The sequence below is a fragment of the Crotalus tigris genome, unplaced genomic scaffold (assembly GCF_016545835.1).
Source record: "Crotalus tigris isolate CLP2741 ecotype Arizona unplaced genomic scaffold, ASM1654583v1 scf7180000017774.6281472, whole genome shotgun sequence".
In the NCBI taxonomy this organism is placed as follows: Eukaryota; Metazoa; Chordata; class Lepidosauria; order Squamata; family Viperidae; genus Crotalus; species Crotalus tigris.
Genome location: NW_024096625.1, coordinates 5,887,410 through 5,914,640, shown reverse-complemented (window position 1 = coordinate 5,914,640; position 27,231 = coordinate 5,887,410). Strand labels below are relative to the sequence as shown.

The 27,231-nt window shown below is 37.4% G+C and overlaps 1 protein-coding gene across 4 annotated transcripts in view; it reads right to left on the bottom strand.

The window, feature by feature from the left end:
• Positions 1–5,765: 5,765 nt before the first annotated feature.
• The window catches only part of RAPGEF5 (Rap guanine nucleotide exchange factor 5), a 136,089-nt gene continuing 114,623 nt past the window's right edge, over positions 5,766–27,231 (bottom strand). For 3 of the 4 annotated variants that reach the window (XM_039342130.1, XM_039342131.1, XM_039342132.1), the window contains 8 exons: positions 26,034–26,156; positions 25,158–25,336; positions 23,391–23,481; positions 20,879–20,929; positions 20,467–20,554; positions 18,087–18,151; positions 16,724–16,778; positions 5,766–10,222 (listed from right to left, as the gene is read on the bottom strand). In XM_039342130.1, coding sequence (XP_039198064.1) covers positions 10,104–10,222; positions 16,724–16,778; positions 18,087–18,151; positions 20,467–20,554; positions 20,879–20,929; positions 23,391–23,481; positions 25,158–25,336; positions 26,034–26,156 — 771 coding nt within the window. In that variant the 3' untranslated portion in view covers positions 5,766–10,103. Of the gene's footprint in view, positions 10,223–16,723; positions 16,779–18,086; positions 18,152–20,466; positions 20,555–20,878; positions 20,930–23,390; positions 23,482–25,157; positions 25,337–26,033; positions 26,157–27,231 lie in introns of those variants that run through there. The other variant, XR_005556506.1, reaches the window with a different exon arrangement.

Sequence of the window (27,231 nt, the reverse complement as noted above, 5' to 3'; positions counted from 1 at the left end):
AAAGCAGACAGTTGTAAATCTAAGAGGAAAGCTTTAAGAAAACAATTTTCCTTTTCTCTATAAACAAATACTTGGCTGCTGCTTGGACTCTTTGAAAGAGAAAACAGAGCAGCTGTACAAAACTATGGAAACCAGACACCACTGTATAAAAAGAATAAATCTCAACAGATCCTTCTACATTCACTTTAATTCACATTTTAAGCCTTGATTTTCATCATTGGGTATCAGTAACATAAGAGTATTGTTGGCAGTAAATTATTGGTAACCTGTAGTTCACCTATTAGGAAATTTGATGTGCAGGTGAATTTGGTCAAATTAATCAGCATGTTTATATCTTTCAAGTTTTAATTATATTTTGATTTATTCACTGCCAAGTTCCCTTCCATTTCATGAGAAATTCTAGAGTAGAAGTCCCAGGCGAGGGCTCCCTTCCGGCCATCCTGGGACTGTCTCCACCCACACCAATGGGGCTCCGTGGCTGGTTCGCCATGATGCAGGGCAGCGCCTCTTATGTTTTTGATTACAAGTGGTACCTTTCTCGACCACACAGTCTCCCTGAAAACAATCAGTTCTAACACCGGACACAGGCAGTTGGAGAAAAAATAATAAGTCACTCTTTTATACCTGCCTTCTTTTTATGGAATCAAAGTTAGAGGGTGGATGGCTAAAGAGAGGGACAGTCAGGGTTCTGCCTGCTTTATTATGGGGCAGGCTATTAACCCTATTTTTTTAAAAAAAATTAATGAAATGGAGCAGGCTGCCGTGTAATAAAGCAGACAGAACCACGACTGTCCCTCTCTTCAACCAGCTGCCCACTAACTCACCAAAGTCCCACGTGGTTGGATACATCCTAGCATGGCTGCTTCCCCCACCCATCTCAGCCTCATATGCTCTTCTTTTCCTGGGCACGACTCACTGCAGCGCCTCCTCAACTGTTGGCCGGCAGGCCAGCCAGCTCAGAGACGGCTTCTCTGAACTGCTGGCGGCAGGCAAGGCAGGAGCTGCTTTTTGTCTTCTCTTCCAGATGGCTTTGGCAGATCCCCCTTCACCTGCCCACCCATCCTCTTCCCTTTCACTCCCCTTCCAAGCCCTCTTCACAGCTCTGCCCACACAGCCACCAAATCGGCAGTTAGAGCGCCAGAGCTGGAAAGCTTTCTCTGCTGCTGCGGAGTTGGAGATCTTGCCCTACCCACCACCACCCAGGTACCCTCACTTCCCAAACTATTTCTTTTCTAACCTTCTTTCCAGCTTCTTGGTCACTTTGTCTGCCACCATGTGCAGTCCCAGAAACAAAAGTTTTGGGGACTAAAAAAAAAAAGTTAAATCAATCAAATCCAACTTATTGTGAAAAAAAAAAATTTCGCGTAGTTGGAACTGATTGATTGAACTTTTTTTTTAGTCCCATAAACTTCTTTTGATTGTGGGACTGCTCACGGCAGCGGAGGAAGTGACGGAGGACCACGTCGGAGCTGGAAAGAAGATGTCACAAGGGTCTGATCAGGGGCAGGAGGGGGTGGCATTTCTGTAACACGTCAATCGGTTCTCTGAAATTAGCTACCGGTTCTACAGAACCGGTCCGAACCAGCTGAATCCCACCACTGATCCTACCCCTTTGGGTAAAACCAGGCCTTAAATGTTTTATGGACAGTTTCCTTTATTCTTATACACAACCCAGAATCACCTTTGGTAAGATAGGTGGCTATATACATTTGATAAATAAATAGTTGGGGGCATGCCAGATTTAATGGGGAAGGGCTTCCATAGGGAAGGGGCTTCAATGTCTGACATAATGGAATTTTTCTGTTCACAAAAATGTTGCTACAATGGGCAAAGACAGTTTCAGTACAGCAACTCACCAGAAGACAAAAAGTGAGACTGTTATTCCTAGCCTCCCAGAATACTTTTTATCCTTGGCTTCTGCTGTACATCAGCAAAAAAGTATTTTAATTACAATCCAGAAACTAAACTCAAATGGGACAATCGGCATACAAAAATGATCTGTCGGAATATTATATTGATATCAGATGACAGCATATCAATCTAATGGTTGCAACTCTCACTTTTATATATGGCCTGGAGTAATTTTTCGCAATGCAGCAAACCTCAGTTGAGTTGAAGACTAACTTTTGTGAGCCATATCAGAATGACAGTGTCTTTTCCCATTAGCTTCTAAACTGCATCAATGTGCACTACTGTCATCAAGATGGAAAAATAAACCTAATGGAAACCATGCAGGAAAAAAGGCTTAGCTGATCATTCCCATTTAGTTCCTATCTTGCCAGGTATCAGGGCAATGATCAGGTCACCAGGCAATTGTTTCTTTTGGATCCAGCAACAATAATCACACCAGTAAATAAAGGGATTTTAAGTTTTATTATTAGCTCATTAAACAAGAGTTAAAAGCATAACATAAAAAGCACATATAGCAAGCAAAATGAGACCCAAATCTCTGGTAAGTTGCCAGGAGTTCCTTAATAAGGGCAGAAATAACCCATGGACAGGCAATTTCCACAGTACCTAATGCCAAGTTCTGTGCAGAAGCTTCCCATAAACCACACAGCACTTAAGGTTTTTATCAAAACCTGACACTATGACTTCATGGCTCTGCTATGGTTGGGAGACTGCAAGACCTGACCTTGACTACCTAGCAAATGACTCTGGGATGGGAATCAAAAGTTTGAGACTTTCACAGCTTTGAAGCTATGTGAAGATTCACCCATCCCTTCTCCTTTGTTCAGAAAGTAAGAGTGGAAAACAAGCAGGCTAGCTCAGAATAGGCTCTGAACTAATAGACTTTTCTTAATATGAAGGAGAAATCAAAATGTCACTAACTCCTCACAATGACAATGGTCTTCCTGCACCGCCACTCCACTTGCTTATTCAAACAAGTTAGAGCAGGCCCATTTCATTCATTAAAGACCACAGAATGTGCTCTTCCTAGGAATTCACACATTTTAAAGCAGGGGTAGGCAACCTCGGTTCTTTTATGACTCATGGACTTCAAGTCCCAGAATTCTGGGAGTTGAAGTCCATGAATCATAAAAGAGCCGAGGTTGCCTACCCCTAGTTTAAAGCAATCGTGAAGATTTTGCTTTCATACACTAGATGTCGCTCATGTCTGCAGTGTTGGAGAACTATAAGATGGTGTTCAGAAAAGAAAAATTGCGTTGAAAAATCTCTTACTTTGGACAAAGGGAAATCTCCAGAGAAAGCTTGAGGGAGGCAGGGGGAGTTTCACCCCAGTCTTACTGAGGAAATTTTATATGAAGAACAAATGCCATCATGTCCCATTGTGTTGAATTACTGCTTTTTCATAATCTTTCAGCAAGCAAACATAGCAGGAGTAAAATAGGAAGTAGCTGGAAATCAACGTGAAGGTTACTCTGTCTGAAAACACCCAGGATGCAAAGACTGAGCCTAATAAGGAAATATAATTCTTCTCTAATTCTTGTTATGGTTGATATTTTCATCTGCTCTTTAAAGCTCCAAATGTTAGGATGGTCAACTTTCAAAAGTCACTTAAGGGGTAAACATCCAGTTTCTATTTCTCTGATTCTTAACATACCTAATATTCCTTCTTTGTCCTATTTTCCTCACAAGAACCCTCACTGTGAGGTGAGTTGGGCCTGGAGAGAATGTTGGCCCAAGGTCACCAGCTGGCTTTCATTATCATTCTATTGCATTTTTTAATCTGCCTACCACAAAATCACCTGCTGATTAAAATATAGCAAGATACATAATATACAAGTAATTCTCCACTTATAACAGTTCGTTTAGTGACTGTTCAAAGTTACAACAGCACTAAAAAAAAGTGACTTATGACCATTTTCCACATTTATGAGGGTTGTTGCAGCATCCCCATAGTCACAGGATCAAAATTCAGACTCTTGGCAGCTGACTCAGATTTATGATGGTTGCTGTGTCCCGGGGTCATGTGATCACATTTGGTGACCTTCTGACAAGCAAAGTCAAGAGGAGCGAGATTCATTTAACAACCATGTTACTAAATAACTGCAGTGATTCACTTAACAATTATGGCAAGAAAGATAATAAAATGGGACAAAAATCACTTAACAACTACACAATAGGACCCCCCTGTAAGCTATCTTATTTTTTTTTTCCAAACTGTCCTATGATTATGTATCTTCTGGATACAAATGGAACTCAAAGTATGCCATGACCCAACTTGTGATTGCATCCAGATGAACAAAAATGCAATCCACTCAATGTTTCACTACTATAGTTTATGTCACTTTCTCTCTACTGATGTCCTCCCTGCCCCCATTCTACATTTTTAAACCCTGTTCTGCTTTTTTGATTGAATGGTCATTATGAGGAGAAAATTCCAAACTTGGGAAACATTATTATTCCATTACATGTTAAAAGTTTCTTGAAAGCTATGATGCTGCAATTAGCAAATGTGCCTTATTTTTGCAATCAGGAATTTCCCCCTGTATTCCTATCCATAATTGGATTCTACTAAGGCAGCTAAAGTGGAGGAGAAGCATTGTTCTTTGAAATGATGGGAAGCAGTGGTGGGATTCAAATATGTGAACAACCGGTTCTCTGGGTGGATGCCACTTCTGGAAATCCATTCTGGGCCTGGGCAATAAAAAATTAACTACCGGTTCTGCTGAAGTGGTGCAAATCGGCTGAATCCCACCACTGATGGGAAGAGAGTGATAATTGGTAAATGCGGGTGATCTGAAATGGCAGGATTTAATTGCATCATTCATTAAAGTTTGGACAAAACTCAGCAGCACTTTTTCGTGCGGCTGCTGATAAAAACAGGATCGCCAACATGATCGCCAACATCCGATAATGGATATGGCACAAGAAGAATTCATTAAAGTGAAATTTGCCAATGTAAATGCTAAGTAGGGTCCAACCTATTCAGTATTTTGATGGAAGCACAGGATTATAGATTCAGCAGGGAACTTGAACAAATATTCTAGAAAACAAAGGCAAATCATTGCCAAGAAATTAACATGGACGTATCTACTGAAATCACAGTTAAGCTGTACTTGATGTACTGTATGAACATCAGAAACATTTCTGATCAAATGACACACATACATCCCATGTCAATGGAAGAAATTTTACTTGGACCACAATAAATGACCTGAAATATAGAAGCTGCCTTACTAGTCCCTCCAGCCATATCCTGCTAATTCTAAGGTAACAGGCAGAGGTTTTCCACAGTATCTGCCCCCATCCCTTTAATTACAAATATTTGAAAATTTTCAGTCTGCTTGATAAGCCTATGAATTACTCCCCAAAGAAAGTAAATTTCCTTGTCAATTATTTTGTTCATTAATAAGCATCAGATTATACTATAATGTACAAAGACTTTCCTGCATATTTGTCAAGTGAGCAAAGAATTATCTCATTGCTTGTATGATTAGATGCCAATTACTTTAATGTAGGTCCGGTGTGTGCTCTTGACAATTTGAAATACAGAGGGTTTTTATAAGGCTGCAAATGGATAATATGCTATGGACTGTATTCTTAACAGCAGAAGACTTTCTCTGTATGATTTGTGCACCCTTGTCATAATTGTTATACTGCGGACCTTAATTTTTTAGATTAACATTATTCCTCCATACTGTCTGAATCTAGGTGGGGTAAAACTGAAGAGCAATGGGTTGCCTAAGATCATCCAGGGACATCATGATTATTTAAATTAGATGTGGGACAGCACAAGTACATGCTGTGAAACATCCCTTTATGGTAGACAAGTTAAGCAAAGACTCACAGAGACATAATTTATTAATATCATTTGTATTTTGAAAAGCATATCAAAAAAAGTTTTAAGTATAACATTTTGCTTTTACAAGTTTTATTTTTGTATTGCTTGTTATTATTCTGACATACAAATTATTGCTTGCTAGCTCTCATAAATATGCAAAACAATGAAATAGACAGAAATCAACACAATTAAACATGTAAAGGGCTCCCTTGTCAACTGTATTCTTGTTAAACCAGAGTATTTTATATGTGCCAGTTCTAATAATGCTAAGTAAGTACAAGTGTGTCCCTGAGAAGTGTTAGGCAAATAACCTTAGCTTGGACAATCTTCCTGTTAATTTTAATGCAGATTGAAACACAATGCTCTGGAGAGAATAAAATGGGAAAAACTAAACTAACCATATCAGGGCTGCAAGCAACTGCTAGCAGCAGCAGCAGCAGCAGCTTTATCTTATGCTGCCATCACAATTATCCAAACCTGCACAGCAAAGATGTAAGTAGCCTTTTCTTTTTATCTTGAGAGTGCCTTTGTTCCCAACAATGTAAAAAGAACATAATAAATAAGCTATGCAAATAAATAGCAATTGCTACAAAGGTTAGTATTTACAACTTGTTTGCTTTTTTACAGCAATGCAAATGTTCATTTATAGTGCTCAATACACTTCAAAAGGTCTTACTCTATTCTGCCACAGTGCCTTTTTGATTCCATAGATATTTCTAGAGTTTATCTCCCCCCTTTTAATTGCTGCTATTTGTGCTCCTATTATAGGAGCGCATAGCTCTTATAGCAGTTTGGGGTCCAAGAGTCAGCCCAATTTATACTACAATCCTATGCAAGTTTATTGAGGAACAAGTCCCATCGTGTTTAGTGAGATTTACCCTCAAGCATAAGAAACATTGTATAATTTTGATTCTAATCTCTTCTAATGCCAGCAAGACTTAGGGTATACACAAAAGACTCAATGCAGGGACTATTTATTGTTACAACAGTGTATCTTAACCATCTCAAGGTTGACTCAGTCATTGTCTTAAAGTTGGCTTTCTTCCTGGAGAAAGTTACATGAATGTATCAGGAGTAGGATAAAATGGAGATTATACACTATATATCTGGCTTCTGCTCCAAATTGTGGCATGCATTTTTCTTTTCCTGAACATAACCTTGAAGAGAAAGTTGTTCATTTTTACAATCTAGTCTGAATGCACTTCCACAGAAATGCAATTATCTAGTTATTTAGCTCTAAAGTTAACAAATGAAATTACTGGACTTTAAAAAAAAACTGCTCAGCAGGTAATACATTATTGCATCATATTTGTTTCTCTTGCTTTAATATAGCTTAAATTACCTAAAGCCCAGTTGACTGCAATATACTCTTGCATTAGCAGAATAAAACCCAAGTTTTAACCATAGCTTATTTTTAGGAAAAATTTGGCTCATAATTCTGAATGGTCCCTTTGGCTAAATAATTACCAAGAGGCCACTGAAGTGAAGAAGTGAAGAACTCAAGCAATGCTGCTTACAACACCTGGCACAAGACAGTCCAACTCACAAAGTTTGAAAATTATCCAGTTTTTGCTTGCTTAGAATGGTAGCAAAACAGAAAAGATTTGAATTCCTATTAGTCTTTTGTATTCTTAAGACTGCAATTACACAAAACTGTTAATGGATGTGTAAAGGCAAGACAATATTTAAAAATAAGAACCAACCACCTCATGTTACCTATCATTAGTTTCTTATCTACTAATCCTCCCCTGCAAATCTCACCAGTTAACTTATTCTAGAACTTTTATTTTATAGATTTAAACTCAACCACTTGGCAAACAGAGGCTCACCCTAATACATGAATTAAACAACAGATTCTAATTCTTCCCTCTAAATACCGGTATATCCTTTAGTGGCATTATAAAACAAGCCGGGTTGCAATGCCTTTTTCAAAATGTTCAATTCCATTTCTAAAGGTGTGGTTTGTTTGTGTGCACAGAAAGCTTATTTACAATAGTTGGGACTTCTCCCACTACAAATGCTATTTTTGTGTGTGGATAAAAATAAGGCTTATAACATATTTTTATTACAACTCCTACTGCCAAACCAAACAACTGCTCTTCGGCTAATAAACAAATTGCTTCTTCAGCTAAGTTGCTATAGGAAAAACATCCTGAAAATTCCTAAATAATTTATCTATGCTGTTTCTAATTTGTTCAACTTCCTAAGAAAATAATGTAATGTAATGTAATGATTTCTACCAAATAATTCCTAGAAGACATTGGATAACCAGTATAATAAGTGCTAACTATTACAGTTCAGAAATGTACATTATTCTCTTCATATTATACCTATACAGGGTTGTCAATTTTATGAGAAAGGCCAAATCTAATGGAACAACTCTCTACTTCATTGCAAACAAACAAAAAGCATTCCTTATCAATTAAAACTGATTTTGTCTGCTAACAAACAGTCAATCTTCTATGAAGGATCTTGTGTAGAAAAAGTTCTTGAATAAATGTGATCCAAGCAGTAAAATAAAATAATTCAGATGTTTTCAAGGGAGGCCTAATTTTTAACATAGCCTCTTTTGTCAACCAGTATAGTCTTGTGGTATTATAAAAGTCTATTTTGTATAAAGCTGCATATAAATAGATTTTCACAATGAAATGCATTCCTTTACACCCAGTGGAATAAATTCTATTTATTGCATTCTTTAGGCAATTTCTTGAAAATACTTAATAGAAGGATAAACAAGACATTCTGAAGATTAGAATAAATTGCAAACATAATTTCAAGAATGTAAGTCTAGTTCTGATATCTTAACATGAAAACCAAGGCACAAGATTTATTACACCAAAGCTTTCACTTTTAAATCACATGTTCAAATTACACTCAAATACACTGCAACAAATCTGTGATTCTCTCACATATTTGTTGCACAGGCTTTAAATCTTTCTTTTCAGAAGACCTTTTTTTAAATCATAAGATTATCATGATCTATCCAGTCTGTTGTCAGTGTGAAACCTCCAAATCTTTTGTAATTGCACCTTGATGAAAGAAAACTATCAAAAAAAAGTTTCTTAGACAGATTTTGAGAATCATCCATTTAATTTCCAATGCAAGTTCTCTTATGGTAGTCAGCGACCTCCTCATCTTGTAAATTTGAATTCAACCTCAGCTTTTAATCTTGCAAGGAAAACACAAAAACTATATGGCTGTTTCTCAAAGTATAATTCCTCTATGGTCAGATTCCATGACAAACCATAATTGTTTGAATTTGGCTTAATATGTTGTATGAACTTTTTTCATTTTTGTTTGTAGATCATGTTTATGACAGATAAACGAGATTAGACTGAATAGGTATAAATTATTACCATTTTAATTAATAATAGCAATAAGTGTGCCATAGCACTTTTACTTTCTTTCTTTTTGTAAAGTAATTCTGGGGATTCCACTGTAGTTTTCTGAGTTGCAAGCTACAGCCCCACAATAGATTCTTCCTTAGTAATTTAGTATTGTTTTGCAATAAACGTGTACCAGTCTAAAAATAACAGTAATTAGTAATAGCATAGTAAAGTGAACACAGAAGTAAAACAAACTATATTCATTTCTAATAAAGCTACAGACAGGATACTTCTGTGACATTGCTTGCCCCTAATAGAATTACTAAGTAAAGGGCCCAAAAACTGAGGTGGCTCTAAAGTTTCAAAAGCATTTACCCATAAGAAATATTAAAAGCAGAGTGCTCTAAATCCTAATCCAACATGAAAATAACCATAATTGATACTGTGACATTTTGCTTTATTAGGCAGCACATTTTGAAATACTGTACAAGATATTAAATCAAGTATTAACTGTGCTTGTTTTAAATTAAGTATCTATGTTCTAACAACTTCTTGATACTTTATACTTTAATCTTGAAATGGATGCCATATCTCAGGGATAATTCATCAATACTTGCCCTATTACTTTCTTTTTGGCACTTAGGGCAGCTTATGGTTAGTGAGGTATATCCCCATGCACCAAATTATGAACATCTTTCTCAAAACAGTGCTGCTAGATCCTTATTAGGCTAGAACATTTTATTTCAATTTAATACTGAGTGCTGAAAGCTACTTTGAACAAAAAAATTCAAGAAAAATAAGGTTTTCAATATGGTGAATCATTTCTTCTCCCTGTAGCTAAGCAGATTTGGCATTTTTCATCTTGTAAGGTTGTTGTGAAGATCCTCTTTCTTTGCATTGAGAGGCTAACGTCTACTGTGGCACCAATTACTGATAAAACTCAGTAATCATCAATTTCTTAGGAAAACAACATGTTTGGCACGTAAGTATTCATGAATTGAAAGTGCTGGAGATAGATAAGTATGAATTCATATACGGGGTTCTATCCTGTGAGAAAGCTCAAACAACATCTGCTGGTTGTCAATGATACGCAAATGATGGACACAGGACTTCAGCTCCTCATGCTCTTTGGAAGGTATATCATTTCCTACAGTTTTGATAAGAGAAAAATAATAGATAAGTCATCTCATAGCATTTTTCTGAAGACATATTTTGAAGTTTAATCAACAATTTATTTTAAGGAACTCTTGAACCTCACATTATTTATTTCTGTAAAATAATGGAAATTTTCTAATGACTTCTAATTTCATAGAGGCCTGCGAATACTGCCTTTGTATGACTTCTACATTAAGGAAGAATATAAAGGAGGCATGTCATTACATTATATCTGTAGACTGTACAAACATGAACAAACTTTTCACCATGTGTAAGGAAGTAGGGGAATTCAGGCAACACATACAGTAGGTCAGTGGTTCTTAACCTTTTTGAACGAATCGCCCCCTTGAGCCAATGAGGAAGTTGTCATCGCCCCCCTCCCCAACATAACCTCTTAATCACAACATAGGAAATAATTCTTCAATTTATGCAAACACTTTTTTGTTTGTCATAAGGACATATGATGCAAATAATTTATTTCCAGTCTTTTTCCCATATCTCAGCTGTGTGAAAAATTTTGGTGCCACCCGTCACTTTATTCCCAAACTTCGTGATACATGTATTTCATTATTATCTTATTTATTCAAGACACTTAAATGTAATGACCATTAAAAACAAAATTCAATTGCAAGAAAGTGAAATGCCCAAAAAGAAAAACAGTAACATTTAATGATTGAATTATAAGTGAAATTTAAGATGCAAAAAGAGATATAAAAAGGGCATAAGAACAAACCGCAATGCAGGAACTAAGAATTTCAAGACGAAAACTCTGAAACTAAATTAAGATTCGAGGAAAGTATATATAGTCACGCACACTGTAAAAAGGATTAAAAAGACACAAAGAAAATATAATATTGAACTGGAGTGCACGCTAAAAAAGTACAATACAAAGAGACACACAAAACAGCATGCAGTGTTTTGAAAGAAGCACTCCCCCCTCCATCACTGCCCATTCTGGCCAATGGCGTGCCACTGTATGGGTAGAGCAGGGGTAAGCAACCCAAAACACTCAAAGAGCCACTTGGACCTGTTTCCCACCGAAAACAAAACACTGGGAGCCGCAAAACCCTTTTGACATCTAAAATGAAGATAACACTGCATATATCCTTTTTTACCTTTATTATATATATATATATCTTCAGTGTTATCTTCATTTTAGATGTCAAAAAGGTCTCTCTCTCTCTCCCTCCCTCCCTCTTTCTGCCCTTGGTCTGCCAGTCCTCTTCCCCCACTCAGTGTGTGTGTGTGTGGGGGGAGGCACTTGCACTTCCTCTCTCTCTTTTTCCTCTCTCTTTCTCTCTCTCTTTTTCTCTTTCCCCACTCCCTCTCTCTTTCTCTCTTTCCTCTCCCTCCCTCCCCCTTCTTTCTCCAGGTGAGGAGAGAGAGAGGGGGAGAGAGAGGCACTTGGGTTTCTCTCTCTCTTTCTCTCTCTCTTTTTCTCTTTCCCCTCTCCCTCTCTTTCTTTCTTTCTTTCTTTCCTCTCCCTCCCTCCCCTTCTATCTCCAAGTGAGGAGAGGGTGGGAGAGAGAGGCACTTGCGCTTCCTCTCTCTCTTTTTCTTTTCCCCCTCCCTCTCTCTTTCTCTCTTTCCCCTCCCTCCCTTCCCCTTCTTTCTCCAGATGAAGAGAGAGAGAGAGAAAATGAAAGGCAGAGGGCATCGAAGGGGTGGGGGGGCAGGAGGCAGCAGAAGACCCCGTCACCGCTGGAGGCACTCAACTCCACTGCCCGCCGGGCATGCAGGGATGCCCCGGCTCACGGTCATGTTGGCAGGCCGTCCCACGTGCTGCTGGCATCTCTGAGCTCAAGTCAGGGCTACAGGGCATCTGCAGAATGCCCCGCCTGTCGGCTGCATTGCCAAGCCTCCCCTTGCGCTGCCAGCATCCCCGGGCTTAACTCAGAGGGCATCTGCAGAACACCCCCATCAGCTGCTGGAGGAGTTGGAGCTGCTCCGCAACGCATGACGCTCCCGGCCATCCGCGACCCACCAGCAACGACCAGGGAGCGATGCCCCCGTCGGCTGCCACCCAGCCAGGACTGCCACCCGGGGGGCAACAGGAGGAAGAAGGGGAGGAGGAGGAGGGCAAGGAAGCCAGCGCCGGACCTCAGGAGGAGGCCCTCCCATGGGTCTGGTTGGAAAATGCCTCCCCCTCCCTTTCTCTCCCCCCCATCTTCTACTCACCTCTCAAAGCAGCCAGGACTCCGGCGCGCCTTCCCGGCCAGCTGGCCCAACAGTCCCACGGCTGGGGATCGCAGGGGCAGCTCTCTCTCAGGGCTGCGGCTTGCAGGAAGGCTGGCCCGCTAGGCTGAGGCTCTGGTGGGCTGCTCCCAGCGGGGATCCTGGGGCTCCCCTGCGCAGTTCCCCGGCCATGTGCACCTGGGACGGGGCCAGCCAGGGAAATGGACTTCCTGGCTGCGCTTGTCCCAGGAGGCGGGGCACCCGGGCACAGGGCCAACCAGGAGCCCTGTGAGGGGGCAAATCCGCGAGAGAGAGAGAGAGAGAGAGAGAGAGAGAGAGAGAGAGAGAGAGAGAGAGAGAGAGAGAAGCACAAGTGCCTCTCTATCTCTCTCTCCAAATGGCGGAGGAGGCTCGGAGACGCAGGGGCAGGTTCAAAAATGTCCCCAAAACTTCTTGTTCCATCGCCCCCATATCGCCCCCTTTTCGTTCCTTCACCCCCACATCGCCCCTTTTCATTCCATCGCCCCCCTGAAAAACAAAATCGCCCCCTGGGGGGTGATATCGCCCAGGTTAAGAACCACTGCAGTAGGTTATATAGAAAGTAAACAGAGGGTCAGTCAAAAAGGACTCAAATGTCTATACACCAATGCACAGAGAATTAACAATAAAAAGGGTGAATTAGAAATTCAGGTAAATGAGGGCAGGTGTAATATTGTTGGCATTACGGAAACTTGGTGGGATGAAACACACAAATGGAAATAGAGCACAAGAATGATGAAACTGTCTTGAATGCATTTGGGTCAATGTAAAAGGGGAAGAAAATGACATTGTCATAGGTGTATACAGTGGTGGGATTCAGCCGGTTTGCATCAGTTTGGCAGAACCAGTAGCTAATTTTTTGTTGCCCAGGCCCAGAACGGACTTCCGGAAGTGGCATCCACACAGAGAACCAGTTGTTCACATAAATGAATCCCACCACTGGGTGTATACTATAGGCTACTCAACCAAACAGAGGAAATAGATGAAGTTTTTGCTCGCCAATTAACAAATGTATGTAGAAAGCACATCACAATAGTAATGGGGGACTTTAACTACCCTGAAATCAGCTGGAGATAAACTCCACGCCAAGTGGAAGATCAAACAGATTCCTGACAAACCTATCTCCCAAAAAGTAGAGAAGGGAAATAGGGTATCAGCCAAATTGGACAATTCTCATTAACAGAGATGAAATGATAGGTGTTGAACTCACAGGAACCTTAGGGGGGAGGAGTGATCATACAATATTAAAATTCAAAATTATGGAAGCACAAGCAATAGAACATAGTCAAACTAGGGTCTTGGATTTTAAGAGAGCTAATTTCAATAAACAGAGAGAGCTTAGGAAGGATTCCATGGATGAGAATCCACAAGGGGAAAACAACTCAAGCTTGAAAAATTCTGAAAAGTGAAATTATAAAAGCCCAGTCTAGCACAATACCAACGAAGAAGAAAAAATAACAGTTCTCAAAAGAAACCAGCATGGCTGCATAAAGAACTCCCTGATAAATTGAAAGACAAAAAGGACAAATCTAAAAAGTGAAAAGACACATAACTAAGGCAGAATATCAGCAAATAGACCGAACCTGTAAAGATGAAATGAGGAAAGCCAAGGCTCAAAATGAAATAAGACTTGCGACAAAAATAAAAAATAACAACAAAAAAAGCTTCTTTCAAAATGTAAAAAGTAAGAAAAAAGTCAAGAAAATGATTGGTTCATTAGTGGGAGAAAATGACAGGAAGATGACAGGCAATAGTGAGAAAGCAGAAATGCTTAACTCCGTTTTTGCATCTGTCTTTAGACAAAGGGAAAAAACAGTCCAACCTATCAAAAACAGTACCATAAAAAACAGATCAGAAACACAGTTAAAATAGGCAAGAAAATGGTAAGTGAGCACCTATCCACCCTAGACGAATTCAGATCACCAGGACCAGATGGATTACACACCAATATTTTGAAGCAACTGACAGACGTGATCTCAGAACCACTAAACTATATTTTTCTAAGATCCTGGAGCACTGGGGGACTATCAGAAGAGCTGATGTAGTTCCCATCTTCAAAAAAAGGAAAAAAATAGATCCAGGAAACTATAGACCTATCAGCGTACCTCAATATCTGGAAAAGATGATCAAGCAACAAGTCAGTGAACACCTAGAGGCAAAAAAAGTCATAACCAAAAGCTAACATGGGTTTGTCAAAAACAGATCTTGACAGACAAATCTTATTCTATTATTTGACAAGGTGACAAAATTAATGGACCAGAGGAATACTGTGGACATCAATTACTTGGACTTCAGTAACTCATTGGATAAAGTAGACCACAACCTACTACTAAATAAGATAGAAAAATATGGGTTAGACAACATCACCACCAAATAGATTCGTAGCTGGCTGACCAACCACACTCAATGTGTAGTCCTCAATGGAACTGCATCTATATGGAGGGAAGTATGCAGTGGGGAACCCCAAGATTCTGTTTTAGGTCCAGTACTCTTCAACATCTTCATCAATGATATGGATGAGGGGATAGGTGGGGAACTCATCAAATTTGCAGATTACACCAAGCTGGCAAGAATAGCCAACACTCCAGAAGATAGGCTTAAGATACAAAAAGATCTTGATAGATTTGAATATTGGGCACTATCTAACAAAATAAAATTCAATGGTGAAAAAGGCAGGCTCTACATTTAGGCAAGAAAAACCAAACGCACAGGTACAGTACAGGTGGTACCTCACTCAATAGTAGTAACTTTGAAAGGGATCTCAGAGTCCTAGTGGACAATCACTTAAATATGAGCCAGCAATGTGCTGAAGCAGCCAAAAAAGCCAACCCAGTTCTAGGCTTCATTAACAGACGGATAGAATCAAGATTACATATAGTGTTAATACCACTTTATAATGCCTTGGTAAGACCACACTTTGAATACCACATCCAGTTTTGATCAGCACAGTGTAAAAAACATGTTGCAAAGAATAGCAACAAAGATGATCATGGGACTGGAGGCTAAAACATATAAATAACGGTTGCTGAAATTGAGTATGTCTAGTTTAATGAAAAGAAGGACTAGGGGTGACATGATAGCAATGTTCTACTATCTCAGGGATTGCCCTAAAGGAGAGGGAGTTAAGCTATTCTCCAAAGTATCTGAGGGAAAGACAAGAAGCAATGGATGGAAACGAATCAAGGAAAGAAGCAACCTAGAACTAAGAAGAAATGTCCTGACAGTTAGAACAATTAACCAGTGGAACAACTTGCCTCCAGAAGTTGTGAATATTCCAACACTGGAAGTTTTTACGACGAGATTGGACAACAATTAGTCTGAAATGGTATAGGTTTTCCTGCCTGAGCAGGGGGTTAGACTAGAAGATTTCTAAGGTCCCTTCCAACTTTGTTATTGTATTCTATTCTATGAACTGAGATAAAACTGAATTACAAAAATTATGAAAAGATTACATTGAAAAAGCTATCCTCCCAATTGTTTCACTATATGCTGGTTCATGTACTAGATCAGTGATTCTCAACCTTTCTAATGCCGTGACCCCATAATAGAGTTCCCCATGTTGTGGTGACCCCCAAGTGGGTATGGCCACCAATAAAAGGGAGTAGGACAGCTAGGGAAAAGGGAAAAAAATGGCGGACAGCATGGTTTGGTGACCCCCGTGAAATGGTCATTCGACCCCAAATGGGGTCCCGACCCACAGGTTGAGAACCACTGTACTAGATAAAACACTCAAGATGATGGAAATGATTTTGTGCAAATTAAGAATGTTAACAGTTATTTATGTGAATATATAGGATTTTCATTTCCTCGCATTTGTTTTTATTTCATGATTTGCATATGTTCTGTGTATGCATGTTCATTTATAAAAATGGTGGGAAAACAGATGTTATGAATTTAGTGCCCATCAGCTAGCTATATTGGGAGTATGCTTGTATTGGCTGCTAAAAGTTACTGGGAGTTGAAGTCTAAATTCCAAATTAACTTGTAATATTAATGTGATAGAAATAATTATTAATACATAACTAGAGATAATAATATTATTTCTTTTTAAGTGTAATGTAAATAAAACCAAAAGTTGTTATCACTCATCTATTAATCTTAAGAATACAGCCACTGGCATATCAATAAAAAAACAAGGCTAGCCTTTAGGGCTAAATGAATTTTGTACTCCTGCTCTGGTATGTAAGAACAAACACAGAGAAGATAGACTTTGATTCCCAAATGTTTAAGCTAGATAATGAAGGGAGATGGAGAACCTCTCAAAATATCACTCACTTACCAAATTGGTTACGCCTACAATGCCTCAATGATCGTACTGTGTCTGCAATCATGTGCTGGGAAGATAAAATACACAGATTAATGAGTCAGCAAACATTTAATCTAGGAATGACAGCATGTACAAGCTCCAAATTATTAGGGCAGGAAGTGTTTGCCATAGAATGGAAATCTGGATTGTATTTGTTCCAGTAGTCCCTTATATGGATGATTTCAAACATTAATTCATGGTTGCATTCACAGATTTCATTATAGGATGCCATTTGAATTCTGCCTTATCATATTTGTGGGAAGAGGTAGCCAAGCAGACATCCAAACTTTTTTTTCCCTAAAAAAACACCCCTCCAAATTCCATTCCTTCCAAAAACAGATTAGTAATTCATGTGAACAGATTTTAGCCAGCAAAAAATAGGCAATATGGCATCAGAAATTGAAGGTCATAAAACCATTCTACCCAATATATCTAGGAACTGCAGCTCTTGGAGTTAATAGTTTTTTTAAAAAAAAAAAAGAATGAATTTTTAATTTAAAATTTAAGTTAATTTAAAAGAATGACTCCTATGCCATTTTTTCTCTAAGTAGTTCACAAAGATCTATATGTTACCAAAGAGAGAAAAACTATACATATATGATCAGATAGGCTGATTTGAACTGACATATCTCCTTTAATATTCATTGATTTATTCCTGGAAAAAAAAATATATTTTTCTACAATTATTATTAAATCACAGTTGTGATCCCTTAATCAATATAGGCCAAATAATTTAATTTGTAGAGCAATGAACTAATAGGCCTACAATAAGGCATATGGAAGCATATAGAATAAGAAGCACAAAATGCCTAACTTCCTAAAATATAACAATATTTTCCTACAATAATGTAAACTAACCTAACCATAATTATTGGTCCTATGGAAATGTTAATTATGCAGATGTTTTTACCTCTTCAAGAGTCTGCCTTCTATTTATATATAAGAATATAATAATCCTTATAAATATTTACCCCAACCAATAAAAATATGAATATTTCTACAAGAGAACAAACCCATGCAAAACAGAGAACTAAAAATAATGGTGATGTCCAGGTATTTTGTTTTGCATAGTAAAGGAAGCAGATAATTAGGAATAATACATGGTGATCAATTAACAATGTGGGAAGAATTTAGAATATCAAATGTTAATTAAGCTTGAATATCGTTAGTTGACATACAGGGGGAATACTCAGTGGAAAGCTGAAGCAAAGAGAACTAAATTCAATTTTAATCTGAATAAATATTATAACAGTAAGAAGAAAGGAAGGTGAGTGATAATATAAAAATGGGAGTTTGTCTTTTTATTATGTTGAATTTAGTGAGGAATGATACATACCAGCTTTTCAAAGTTTACAAGGTTATCCAGAAATGTTTTGTTTCCTTCATGTATAAATGTTACGTCTAAAAAAAGGCAAATATATTTTTCAACTTAACTTTCCATGTTCACATAATAAAACACAATGGTAATTGATACATTTTCATGTATAAGTAAGCATTATGAAATTTTAATTGTGATAAAAATGTAAAAACACCCCCCCCCCAAACTTCAATTTCTGGAGTTCTAAGTGAAATAGAATAGAATAGAATAGAATAGAATAGAATAGAATAGAATAGAATAGAATAGAATAGAATAGAATAGAATAGAATAGAAAGAGGCCTTGGAGGTCTTCTAGTCCAGCCCACTCAAGTAGGAGAACCTGTCCTATACCATCTCAGACAAGTATCTGTGCAGTCTCTTCTTAAAAACCTCCAGTGATGGAGCACCCCCAATCATATATGCATAAGGTAGTTTTCTAGAAACACATCTAAATTACTCTTCTCCTATAACCTTCTGATAGGACCAAATTTTGCATTCCCCTTTGTCAGTAGAATCACCACAACCACAACCATCAAATAAACACTGATACTCTTTCTTCTTTTATAAACAAATCCTTACTACCACCCTATCTTGCCAATTCAAACTGGTGGACTTTAGGCATAACTTTCATTCATATTTTATTCTCACACCAAAAGCTCAGCCCAATTAAGTTAGGGAGCTGACTGCTTGCTATCCCAAAGAAACACCTTCTTCTCTAATCCTTTACGCTAAAGATCCCAACACCAACCTCTCATATGGGCCCAATAATTGAGCGGGGAGAGTAATTGAGAGGAAAAGTGGGGGGAAACAGAATGGCAGGAGGGAATTTACAGTGCATCTTGTTGGTTCTTTCAGGACCAAAGGGAAGAGGCCCAATAAAACTCTTAAATTAGGAAGATTAAAACAGCAGCCCTCTGAAACACAAATTAGATTAATATAGCATGAAAATAAAATGCAATTGTATTTGGCGGAAAATACAATGCAATTGCACTTCATAGTTGTTCATTGTGATATTATTGAATGTAGATGTGCTGTTTGAATAGTGGTTACTACTTCAGAACCATCTGATGAAGGGGTAGAAAATTTTATTGATAGATTTCTGTTCAACCTTTGTACTGACCAAAGGCAACCTAAGTAAGTTTCTTCTGGAAGTCTTAATTTGTATGGTTGGGGGGAAAAAAAGACTTGCTCGGGATACATCTATCCATAAAAACAAGCTTAGTGAGTTGAGGGTTATACTTGATCTTTAACTAGTAGTCTAAAGGCTATATCTCCAAAAATGATGGATATGGCTGGGACAAAAATATTTTTTAAAAATGTTAATTTAATCACATTTAAATATAACCACCAATTTAATTATTTATTATAATGATTTCCCCTTAATAGCTTTCCTTTTCACAAATACTATTCATCTGTCCCCTTTTCCACAATGACTGGCATTTTTCTCTCTTGGAACTTATATTGCATTATAACATCCTAATATAATGTGTATGATATATATCTTTTCCTCAGTGATTGTGTTACTGTCAGTATTAATGAAAGTTTTAACAGCTATTTTTAAAAAAATGTTCAAATCAAGACAAAACTGAAAGTCTTGGAAAGACTGGGAGGTTGAAGTAAGGAATCTCCATTGCAGTCAACAATTACAAGCTGAAATAAATTCAGTGGAGCAGAAAACTACCTCTGAGCTGCAGTGTAAGAGCAAGATAAACAAACTAGACTTAAAAAGCAATTGATTGTGATTTTGTTATAGAAATTCAATTAATTTAAATGATGTATTACAGAACTAACAATAGCAGTTCAATTTTCCTTTTAATATTATTAGTAAAAAAACAGACCTCTTTGGAAAACAAAAATACATTTTACCATTAATCAATAAAGCTGATTGAGCAGCTCTGTAGGATTCCTCCCCCAGTTAAGGAGATCAAATCTGAAATTGAATCTGATTCAAAATTCAAAACATATACCATAATTACAACATAATCAAATCCATGCTTACTTAGAAATGAAGCCCAATGTATTTTGTCAGCTTTACTGGCTAGTACAGGAATCCCCAACCCCAGCCATGGCCCACTACTGGGCTATGAGCTGTTTGGAACCAGGCTGCAGAAGTGGTCTGTGTGCACTTGCTGGTTCCGTGCTTGCTAGCCGTCCCCCCCCCCCATCTGCAGGTTGGGGAACTTTGAGCTAGTAGATCTATGTAAGATTGCAGCTATACAGGCATGTTTTAAAAGTTACTTTATTTTTCAGTGCCTAAAAATATAATTCTAAATATTACTGAAATGGATTAAAATCCATTACACTTGACTGAGGCAAGGCCTCTAAGTTTAGGACTGCAAATATGCTTAAATCATTTTACCTTTAAGAAGTAAAGGCATGAAAGGAATCTTTGGGGACTTCATTTTCTTGAATGCATCCCTATAGGCTTTGTGGTTCAGAGAAGGATCCTGTTGAAATGATTTGACTGTATTAGGAACTGCAGTTTATATTGATAGAAGCTTTCTTTAAATACAACATGTGTAGATACAAAAATATTTTTTTCTTGAAAAATAAGACAGAAAAGGTTTCTTAAAGAGAATTAGGTGAAGTAATATATATTTTTGTCTAGAACATATGACATTTGTGTAAAGCTAAATGTTAAGTACAATACATCCAAAGTTAGATAATAATAGTAATAGCAATAGCATTTAGACATACAATAATGGTTCCATTTATCAACAAAAATACATATATAGGAAAATTAAAGACTGTTTTACATAAATTATACTTACTGTTAAACTTTCAAGTTCAGCAAAAAGCTTCTTAAACTTTCCAGGCATTCTCTGCAATAAAATACTGCATATTAAAAAACTGGAACTGGAATTAAATACTAGATTCTATCAGTGAGTCATTTGTAGTATATCAAAGAAATAAACTTTCTCTGACAGTATCTTTCTTAGATTTTTTAACAAATAATGTTTGAGAATGACATAAAAATGTGTTACAACCCACATTTATTATTTAATGCTGTTTATAAGCATCTGGATTTGGATACATTTAATAATATATTTGTTAAAATTTATGTAGAGGAGGGAGGAGAAAGGTCATCATCAACCACATTATGACTTTTGTTGAAGAGAGAATGCTATGGTTATTTATTTTATCACAGTAGCCTTATGGAATATTGAAAGGGAAAATCACTGATGTTATATTTATATGGAAAGATTCATCAAATGCAATTTTTCTCAATCAAAAAAAAAATGAGGGTAAAAATACAAAAAAAACCAGAAATATTAGGTTTGAAAACACTTGGCAGAAAATTGTCCTCTTCAGCAAACTGAGTTAAATTAAACTTTTTGAATTTATACTGGTTATACCAAATTTTATAATAGTAATACTGTACAAAATTAACTAACTAACTAACTATACATACATACATACATACATACATATATATATATGTATATGTATATATATATATTTTCTGAGGTTTTCGTGGGTGTTTGTATGTAGGTCTTTGGTTATTCGGGTTTTCTCCCACATAAAATTGGAAGTGTCTTGGTGACGTTTCGACGAAGTCCCATTCGTCATCTTCAGGCTGGTGTTTTCAGCTTCGTGCTTCAAGGAGCAATGTGTAGTCTTAGCTGTTTCTTCCTTTTAACTGCCAGTGGGGGTATGAACTGATTGGGTGGGAGCTTGGCTGTGTTGATTGGGTGGAGGTGTGTTTTAATTGGATGGGGGTTTGGCTGTGCTCTGATTGGATGGGGGTTTGGCTGTGCTCTGATTGGATGGGGGGTTGGCTGTGCTCTGATTGGATGGGGGAGTGTTTTGTTTGGGTGGGGGCTTTGTTATGCTCAGGTTAGTCTGAGTTGCGGGGGGATTTAAGATGGTGGGCTGCCTTGCTATTTTTTGGCTTCACATTCGTGGTCGTGCCTCATCTTCATGGTGGGTGTCAGTTTGCTTCATATATGGATTGGAGGGGTTTAAAGTGGCTAATGATGCAGCTGTGGTCTGGCTTCTGGTTTGTGGTCGTGCCTCATCATCGGTGTGGCTTTGGGTTTGCTTTTTGTGTGTATGTGTGGTGGTGACATCCTGTGTGGTTTTAGTGAGTGTGGGTCTGGTGTCATTCTTTGTGTTAGGGAGTCATTTGGGCGGGTTTCCAAATGGCTGGTAGGCGGGAGGTATCATCTCATTTGTTCATGCTGTGTGGGCATTTTTCTATCTCGATGGCTTCTCTGATTATTCTGTTATTAAAATGTTCAGTTTTGGCGCTAGTTCTGATATTTTTAAAGTCAATTTCATGTCCTGTGGCTTTAAGGTGTTGGACCAGGGAAGATGTTGGTTCCTCTTTTTTGACTGAGTTCTTATGTTCTTCAATGCAAATGTTGGTTTGTCCAATGTATATGTTGGGACAAGCGGTGCATGGGATTTCATATACTCCTTGATTTTCTAACTCAACTTTGTCTTTGGGGTTTCTTAGGATGGTGGATATTTTTCTGTTTGTGCAGAATGCTGTTTTGATGTTGTGTTTATGGAGGATCTTGCTGATTCTGTCTGTGGTGCCTTTTATGTATGGGAGGAGGGCTTTGCCGTTTTCTTGTTCTCTGTCTTGGATTTTAGTGGGGGTTTCTTTTTGGATTAGGTTTGTAATCAGAATACACCTCCACCCAATCAGAACACAGCCAAGCTCCCACCCAATCAGTTCATACCCCCACTGGCAGTTAAAAGGAAGAAACAGCTAAGACTACACATTGCTCCTCGAAGCACGAAGCTGAAAATACCAGCCTGAAGATGACGAATGGGACTTCGTCGAAACGTCGCCAAGACACTTCCAATTTTACACGGGAGAAAACCCAAATAACCAAAGACCTACATCTATCTATCTATCTATCTATCTATCTATCTATCTATCTATCTATCTATCTATCTATCTATCTATCTCTATATCTATATCTATATCTATATCTATATCTGTAACTAAGTTTTTATCATGTAACTTTCCAGGAATCAACTTTTGTTAAATGTATAGAATTTTCCATGGTAGTTCCATGTCATTCAACTCATACTAAAAGAAAAACAAGACATTATCCAAAACAGTTTATAAATTTTGTTTTGGATTTATCTATCAAAAATAAGGTTCTTAAATCTGTTCTTTCAATATCAGTAACAATTATGAGAAAGTAAAGAATGCATGCCTGTACTAAAGTGCGACTTTTTCTTTTCATATATATCAAACTGCTGAAAAAATATGATTAAAAATCATTATCTAGAAAAAAAAATAAAACAATAAAGTTCTCATATTACCTCCCAGGTCTGAGAAAGCCGGCTGATAGAGGCAGTGTTGAGCCCCATGACAATGGCAAAAAATGAATTCAGATTTCGCTGGGCTTTGCAACTATGAAAAAATATCAGAAAAGTAATTTCCTTGTGGTATTCAAAGTCACTTAACACTCTGTTGTTTAAAATAGAGTGCTGACTTTATAACTTCATGAATCTAAACTCTGTGAACTTGAGGAATTCATTTATTTATTTATTTATTTATTTTAAAAAGAAAATACTGCTCCATTCTTTGGAAATCACACCATAATTTTGATAATTCCAAATACTATTTTAAAATGCAAATGGAAAGTTCAAATTTATGGAGATTCATAATAAAAAGAACAATTTTGTTTTCTCTCAACTGCCAGTCATAAATGTGCAATTTCTTCTTAGAGGTATACATAGATTACACACAAACACACATATCTTACATGCACAGGTCCTGGCAAATTAATATTCTTTACTGCACAAATTGGATTTTTCTAAATTAAATATTTCTCCACTGTTGTCTGCACAAAGCTTTACAATGTTAAGAATATTGTTCATGTGCTCTACAGCCTTCAATATACAGTATTTTATAGTTTCTTACTGAAAATTTAGTTAATCGTATATCTGACAAAAGCATATGGAAAATGTTTTATGGTCTGATAAGATCAAGGTTGAACTTTTAAAGCATAATTCCAAAATGTATGTCTGGCACAAAAATAACACTATGCATCACCAAAAGTACACCATACTCACAGGGAAGCATGGTGGTGGCAGTATTATGTTTTGGGGCTGCTTTTTTTCAGCTAGAACTGAAAATTAGTCAAAATGGAGGGAATTAAGAACAGTTCCAAATTTCAGTCAATTTTGGCACAAAACCTTCAGGCCTCTCCTGCTGAAGATGTGCTGAAGATGTAGAAGAATTTCTCCTTTCAACATGATAATAACCCAAATAAACAAAAGAATGGCTTCACCAGAAGAAGATCAAAGTTTAAGAAGGGCCTAGCCAGAGCCTAGACCTGAATCCAATTGAAAATCTGTGAGGTGGCCTATAGAGGCCTGTGCACAGAAGATGCCTTCGCAATCTGATAGAGTTGGAATACTTTTGCAAGGAAGAACGGGCAAAGGTTCCTAAGAAAAGATGTGCCATGTGCCTGATAGGCTCCTGCCAAAAGACTGGATGCTATTCATAAAATCAAAAGGTTCTTCAGTAAAGTATTAGTTTAAGGCTGCGTACACTTATGCCACCATATTACTTGAAGTTTGTTGTTGTTACTTTTCCTCCTAAAAGATTTTGATTTATTTTTAAATTGAATTGTGTAACTTACATTAACAATGGAAAAATTATGAAGTGATTTATCTTGATCTGATTTTTTTACATCATAAAAACCTGGCATTTTATATAGATTTTTTTTATATCTACTGTATACAACTGAAATAGGCCATGAAGAAAGTAAAGGAAATGAATGAAATGAAACTAATATACTTTAATAATAGTTGGTAGTTCAGTAGGATTTTGCTTAGCATCACGAGAGAAGCATCATCAAAAAGAGAAGCAATTGGAGAAATTTATCATGTATATATATGTATATATATTAATTATCAGTTTGCAGCAAATTTTGGCACATAATTCTTTAATCACACATAGCTTTTTCTATGCATTTTTCAATGGGCAAAGTCAAATATATAGAATTTTTCTTTCATTACCCCTTGTTAAGCAGATTCAACAGGAACCAGCTATCAATATTTATTTAATATTTAACTTACTGAGCAGCAATTTTAATGAACTTTTTCACTAGTTGTACACGTTTACAGAGCTGGTTGCAGAGGAGTATTTCTGTAGCAACCCAAAGTTGAACTTCATTGCATCTTTGAAGCAGAAGACTAAGATTCACAGTGTTTTTCCCACTTCCTTGTCGGCTGAAGGTGAAATATATCAGTTCTTGCTGGAAGACAATTTAAAAGAACATAAGATGCAAATTAGAATTTAATTTAATTTAATAATCTGAAAAATGTAATTATTGTTGCTTGGTCAGATAACCCATATTAGTAACTTGAACAAATCTACAGTGATTCCGAAAAGTAATTTGGCAATTACTCTTTTAATCAAATCTATAAAAAATTAATAATCAGATTGTTTGTAACTTAATATCTATTAGTCATTGCTGATTTCAGTTTGAAAAGCTTTTGAGAACTAGGTGAAATCTATTTTTCTTTTTTGTCAAAGAAGTAATAGAAAGGTTCCCAACCCCCAGGCTGTGGCCTGCTACAGGGCCTTGAGTCTTTCAGAACGAGGCTGTGGAAATGACGGGCAAATGCATGCACATCCTCACTCACGTGAGCAGGGGGCAAGTGTGTGCGCTCCATCTGCATGAGTGGCAACCTCACGTGCCCGTTTGGGCAAATAGAGTTGTGCGCACTTACACACTTGCCCACCACGCACACGGAATCATCCTCTCTCCTGCCCCTCTCCTGCAAAGCCAAAAACATTGGGGAATTCTGATGTAATACATACAGCTACATTTGGCAATAAGCCTGTGGAATGACCCAAAATAATTACAAAGAAATAATTTCATGAGAAAACTTGTTGTAATTAATCAAAGCTAAACAAAGCACTGATTATAGTTAGCATGCAAATCTTACTTCATGAACCAAATTGAAAAGATTCCAGTCAAAAACTGTTAATTCTAAAGCAAGGTCCCAGGTGTTAATCCCTAGAATTTTCACTGATCGTTGGTGGATTTCCTCATTTTCAGCAAAAGGGATCTAAATCAAGAAACACACATTTTAAAAATGCAGATATAATTCAAACATAGCTCCAAAGAAATGTTTTAAATGTATTTGCAATGAAATCATTATGGCCTCTAATTAATTTTAATATTAAGAGCAACAGCATATGTCTTATTACATTAGGAATACCATGAAGATAAACATATAGAGTAGAATACAGTAATGAAGTTGGAAGGATCTTGGAGGTCTTTTAGTCCAAACCCACCAGTGTTTCTCAACCTTGACAATTTTAAGGCATGTGGACTTCAACTCCCAGAATTCCACAGCCAGCATTGCTGGCTGTGGAATTCTGGGAGTTGAAGTCCACATGCCTTAAAACTGTGAAGGTTGAGAAACACTTACGCCATTTCAGACAAATGGTTGTCTAATCTCTTCTTAAAAACTTCCACTCTTGGAAGTGGAGGCACAACTTCTGGAGGCAAGTTGTTCCACTGATCAACATCTTTTTTACATTGTGGCGACCAAAACTGGATGCAGTATTCCAAGTGTGGCCTTACCAAGGCATTACAAAGTGATATTAACACTTCACATGATCTTGATTCTATCCCTCTGGTAATGTGTTGGCCGATCTGTGTTGGCTTTTTTGGCAGCTTCAGCACATTTCTGGCTCATATTTAACTGCTACATGCACTAATAACTCTATTAGTGTTAGACTGCTGGGGGCAGAAGTGTTCTATATCAATTAACTCACTGTCCCTGTTGTTTAGTTTAAATATTTCTCCAGAAAGTCTGTGAATTTAATGCCAAGTACCTCAGTCCCTTTCTTTGATGGCTGCAGACCCTCTCTTTTGAACAGTTTTTCACTAGAGCAGCTGCAGACATCATGACTAATATAACAAGCCTTCCCCTTTACACCACTCTTTTAGCCACATATTGAACTCCACTATACACTGGTCTTTTCCTTTTTGTTCCTTATATGCTGGTGTGAGGTACACAAGAAATGTACATGTTATAATTTTTCATTTTTGTTAAAGGAATAGGCGTATAGAGGCACTTAGCTAAGGTACTTTTAGGAAAGGAGATGTAGTAGGTTGGAGGAATAGAGAGGAAC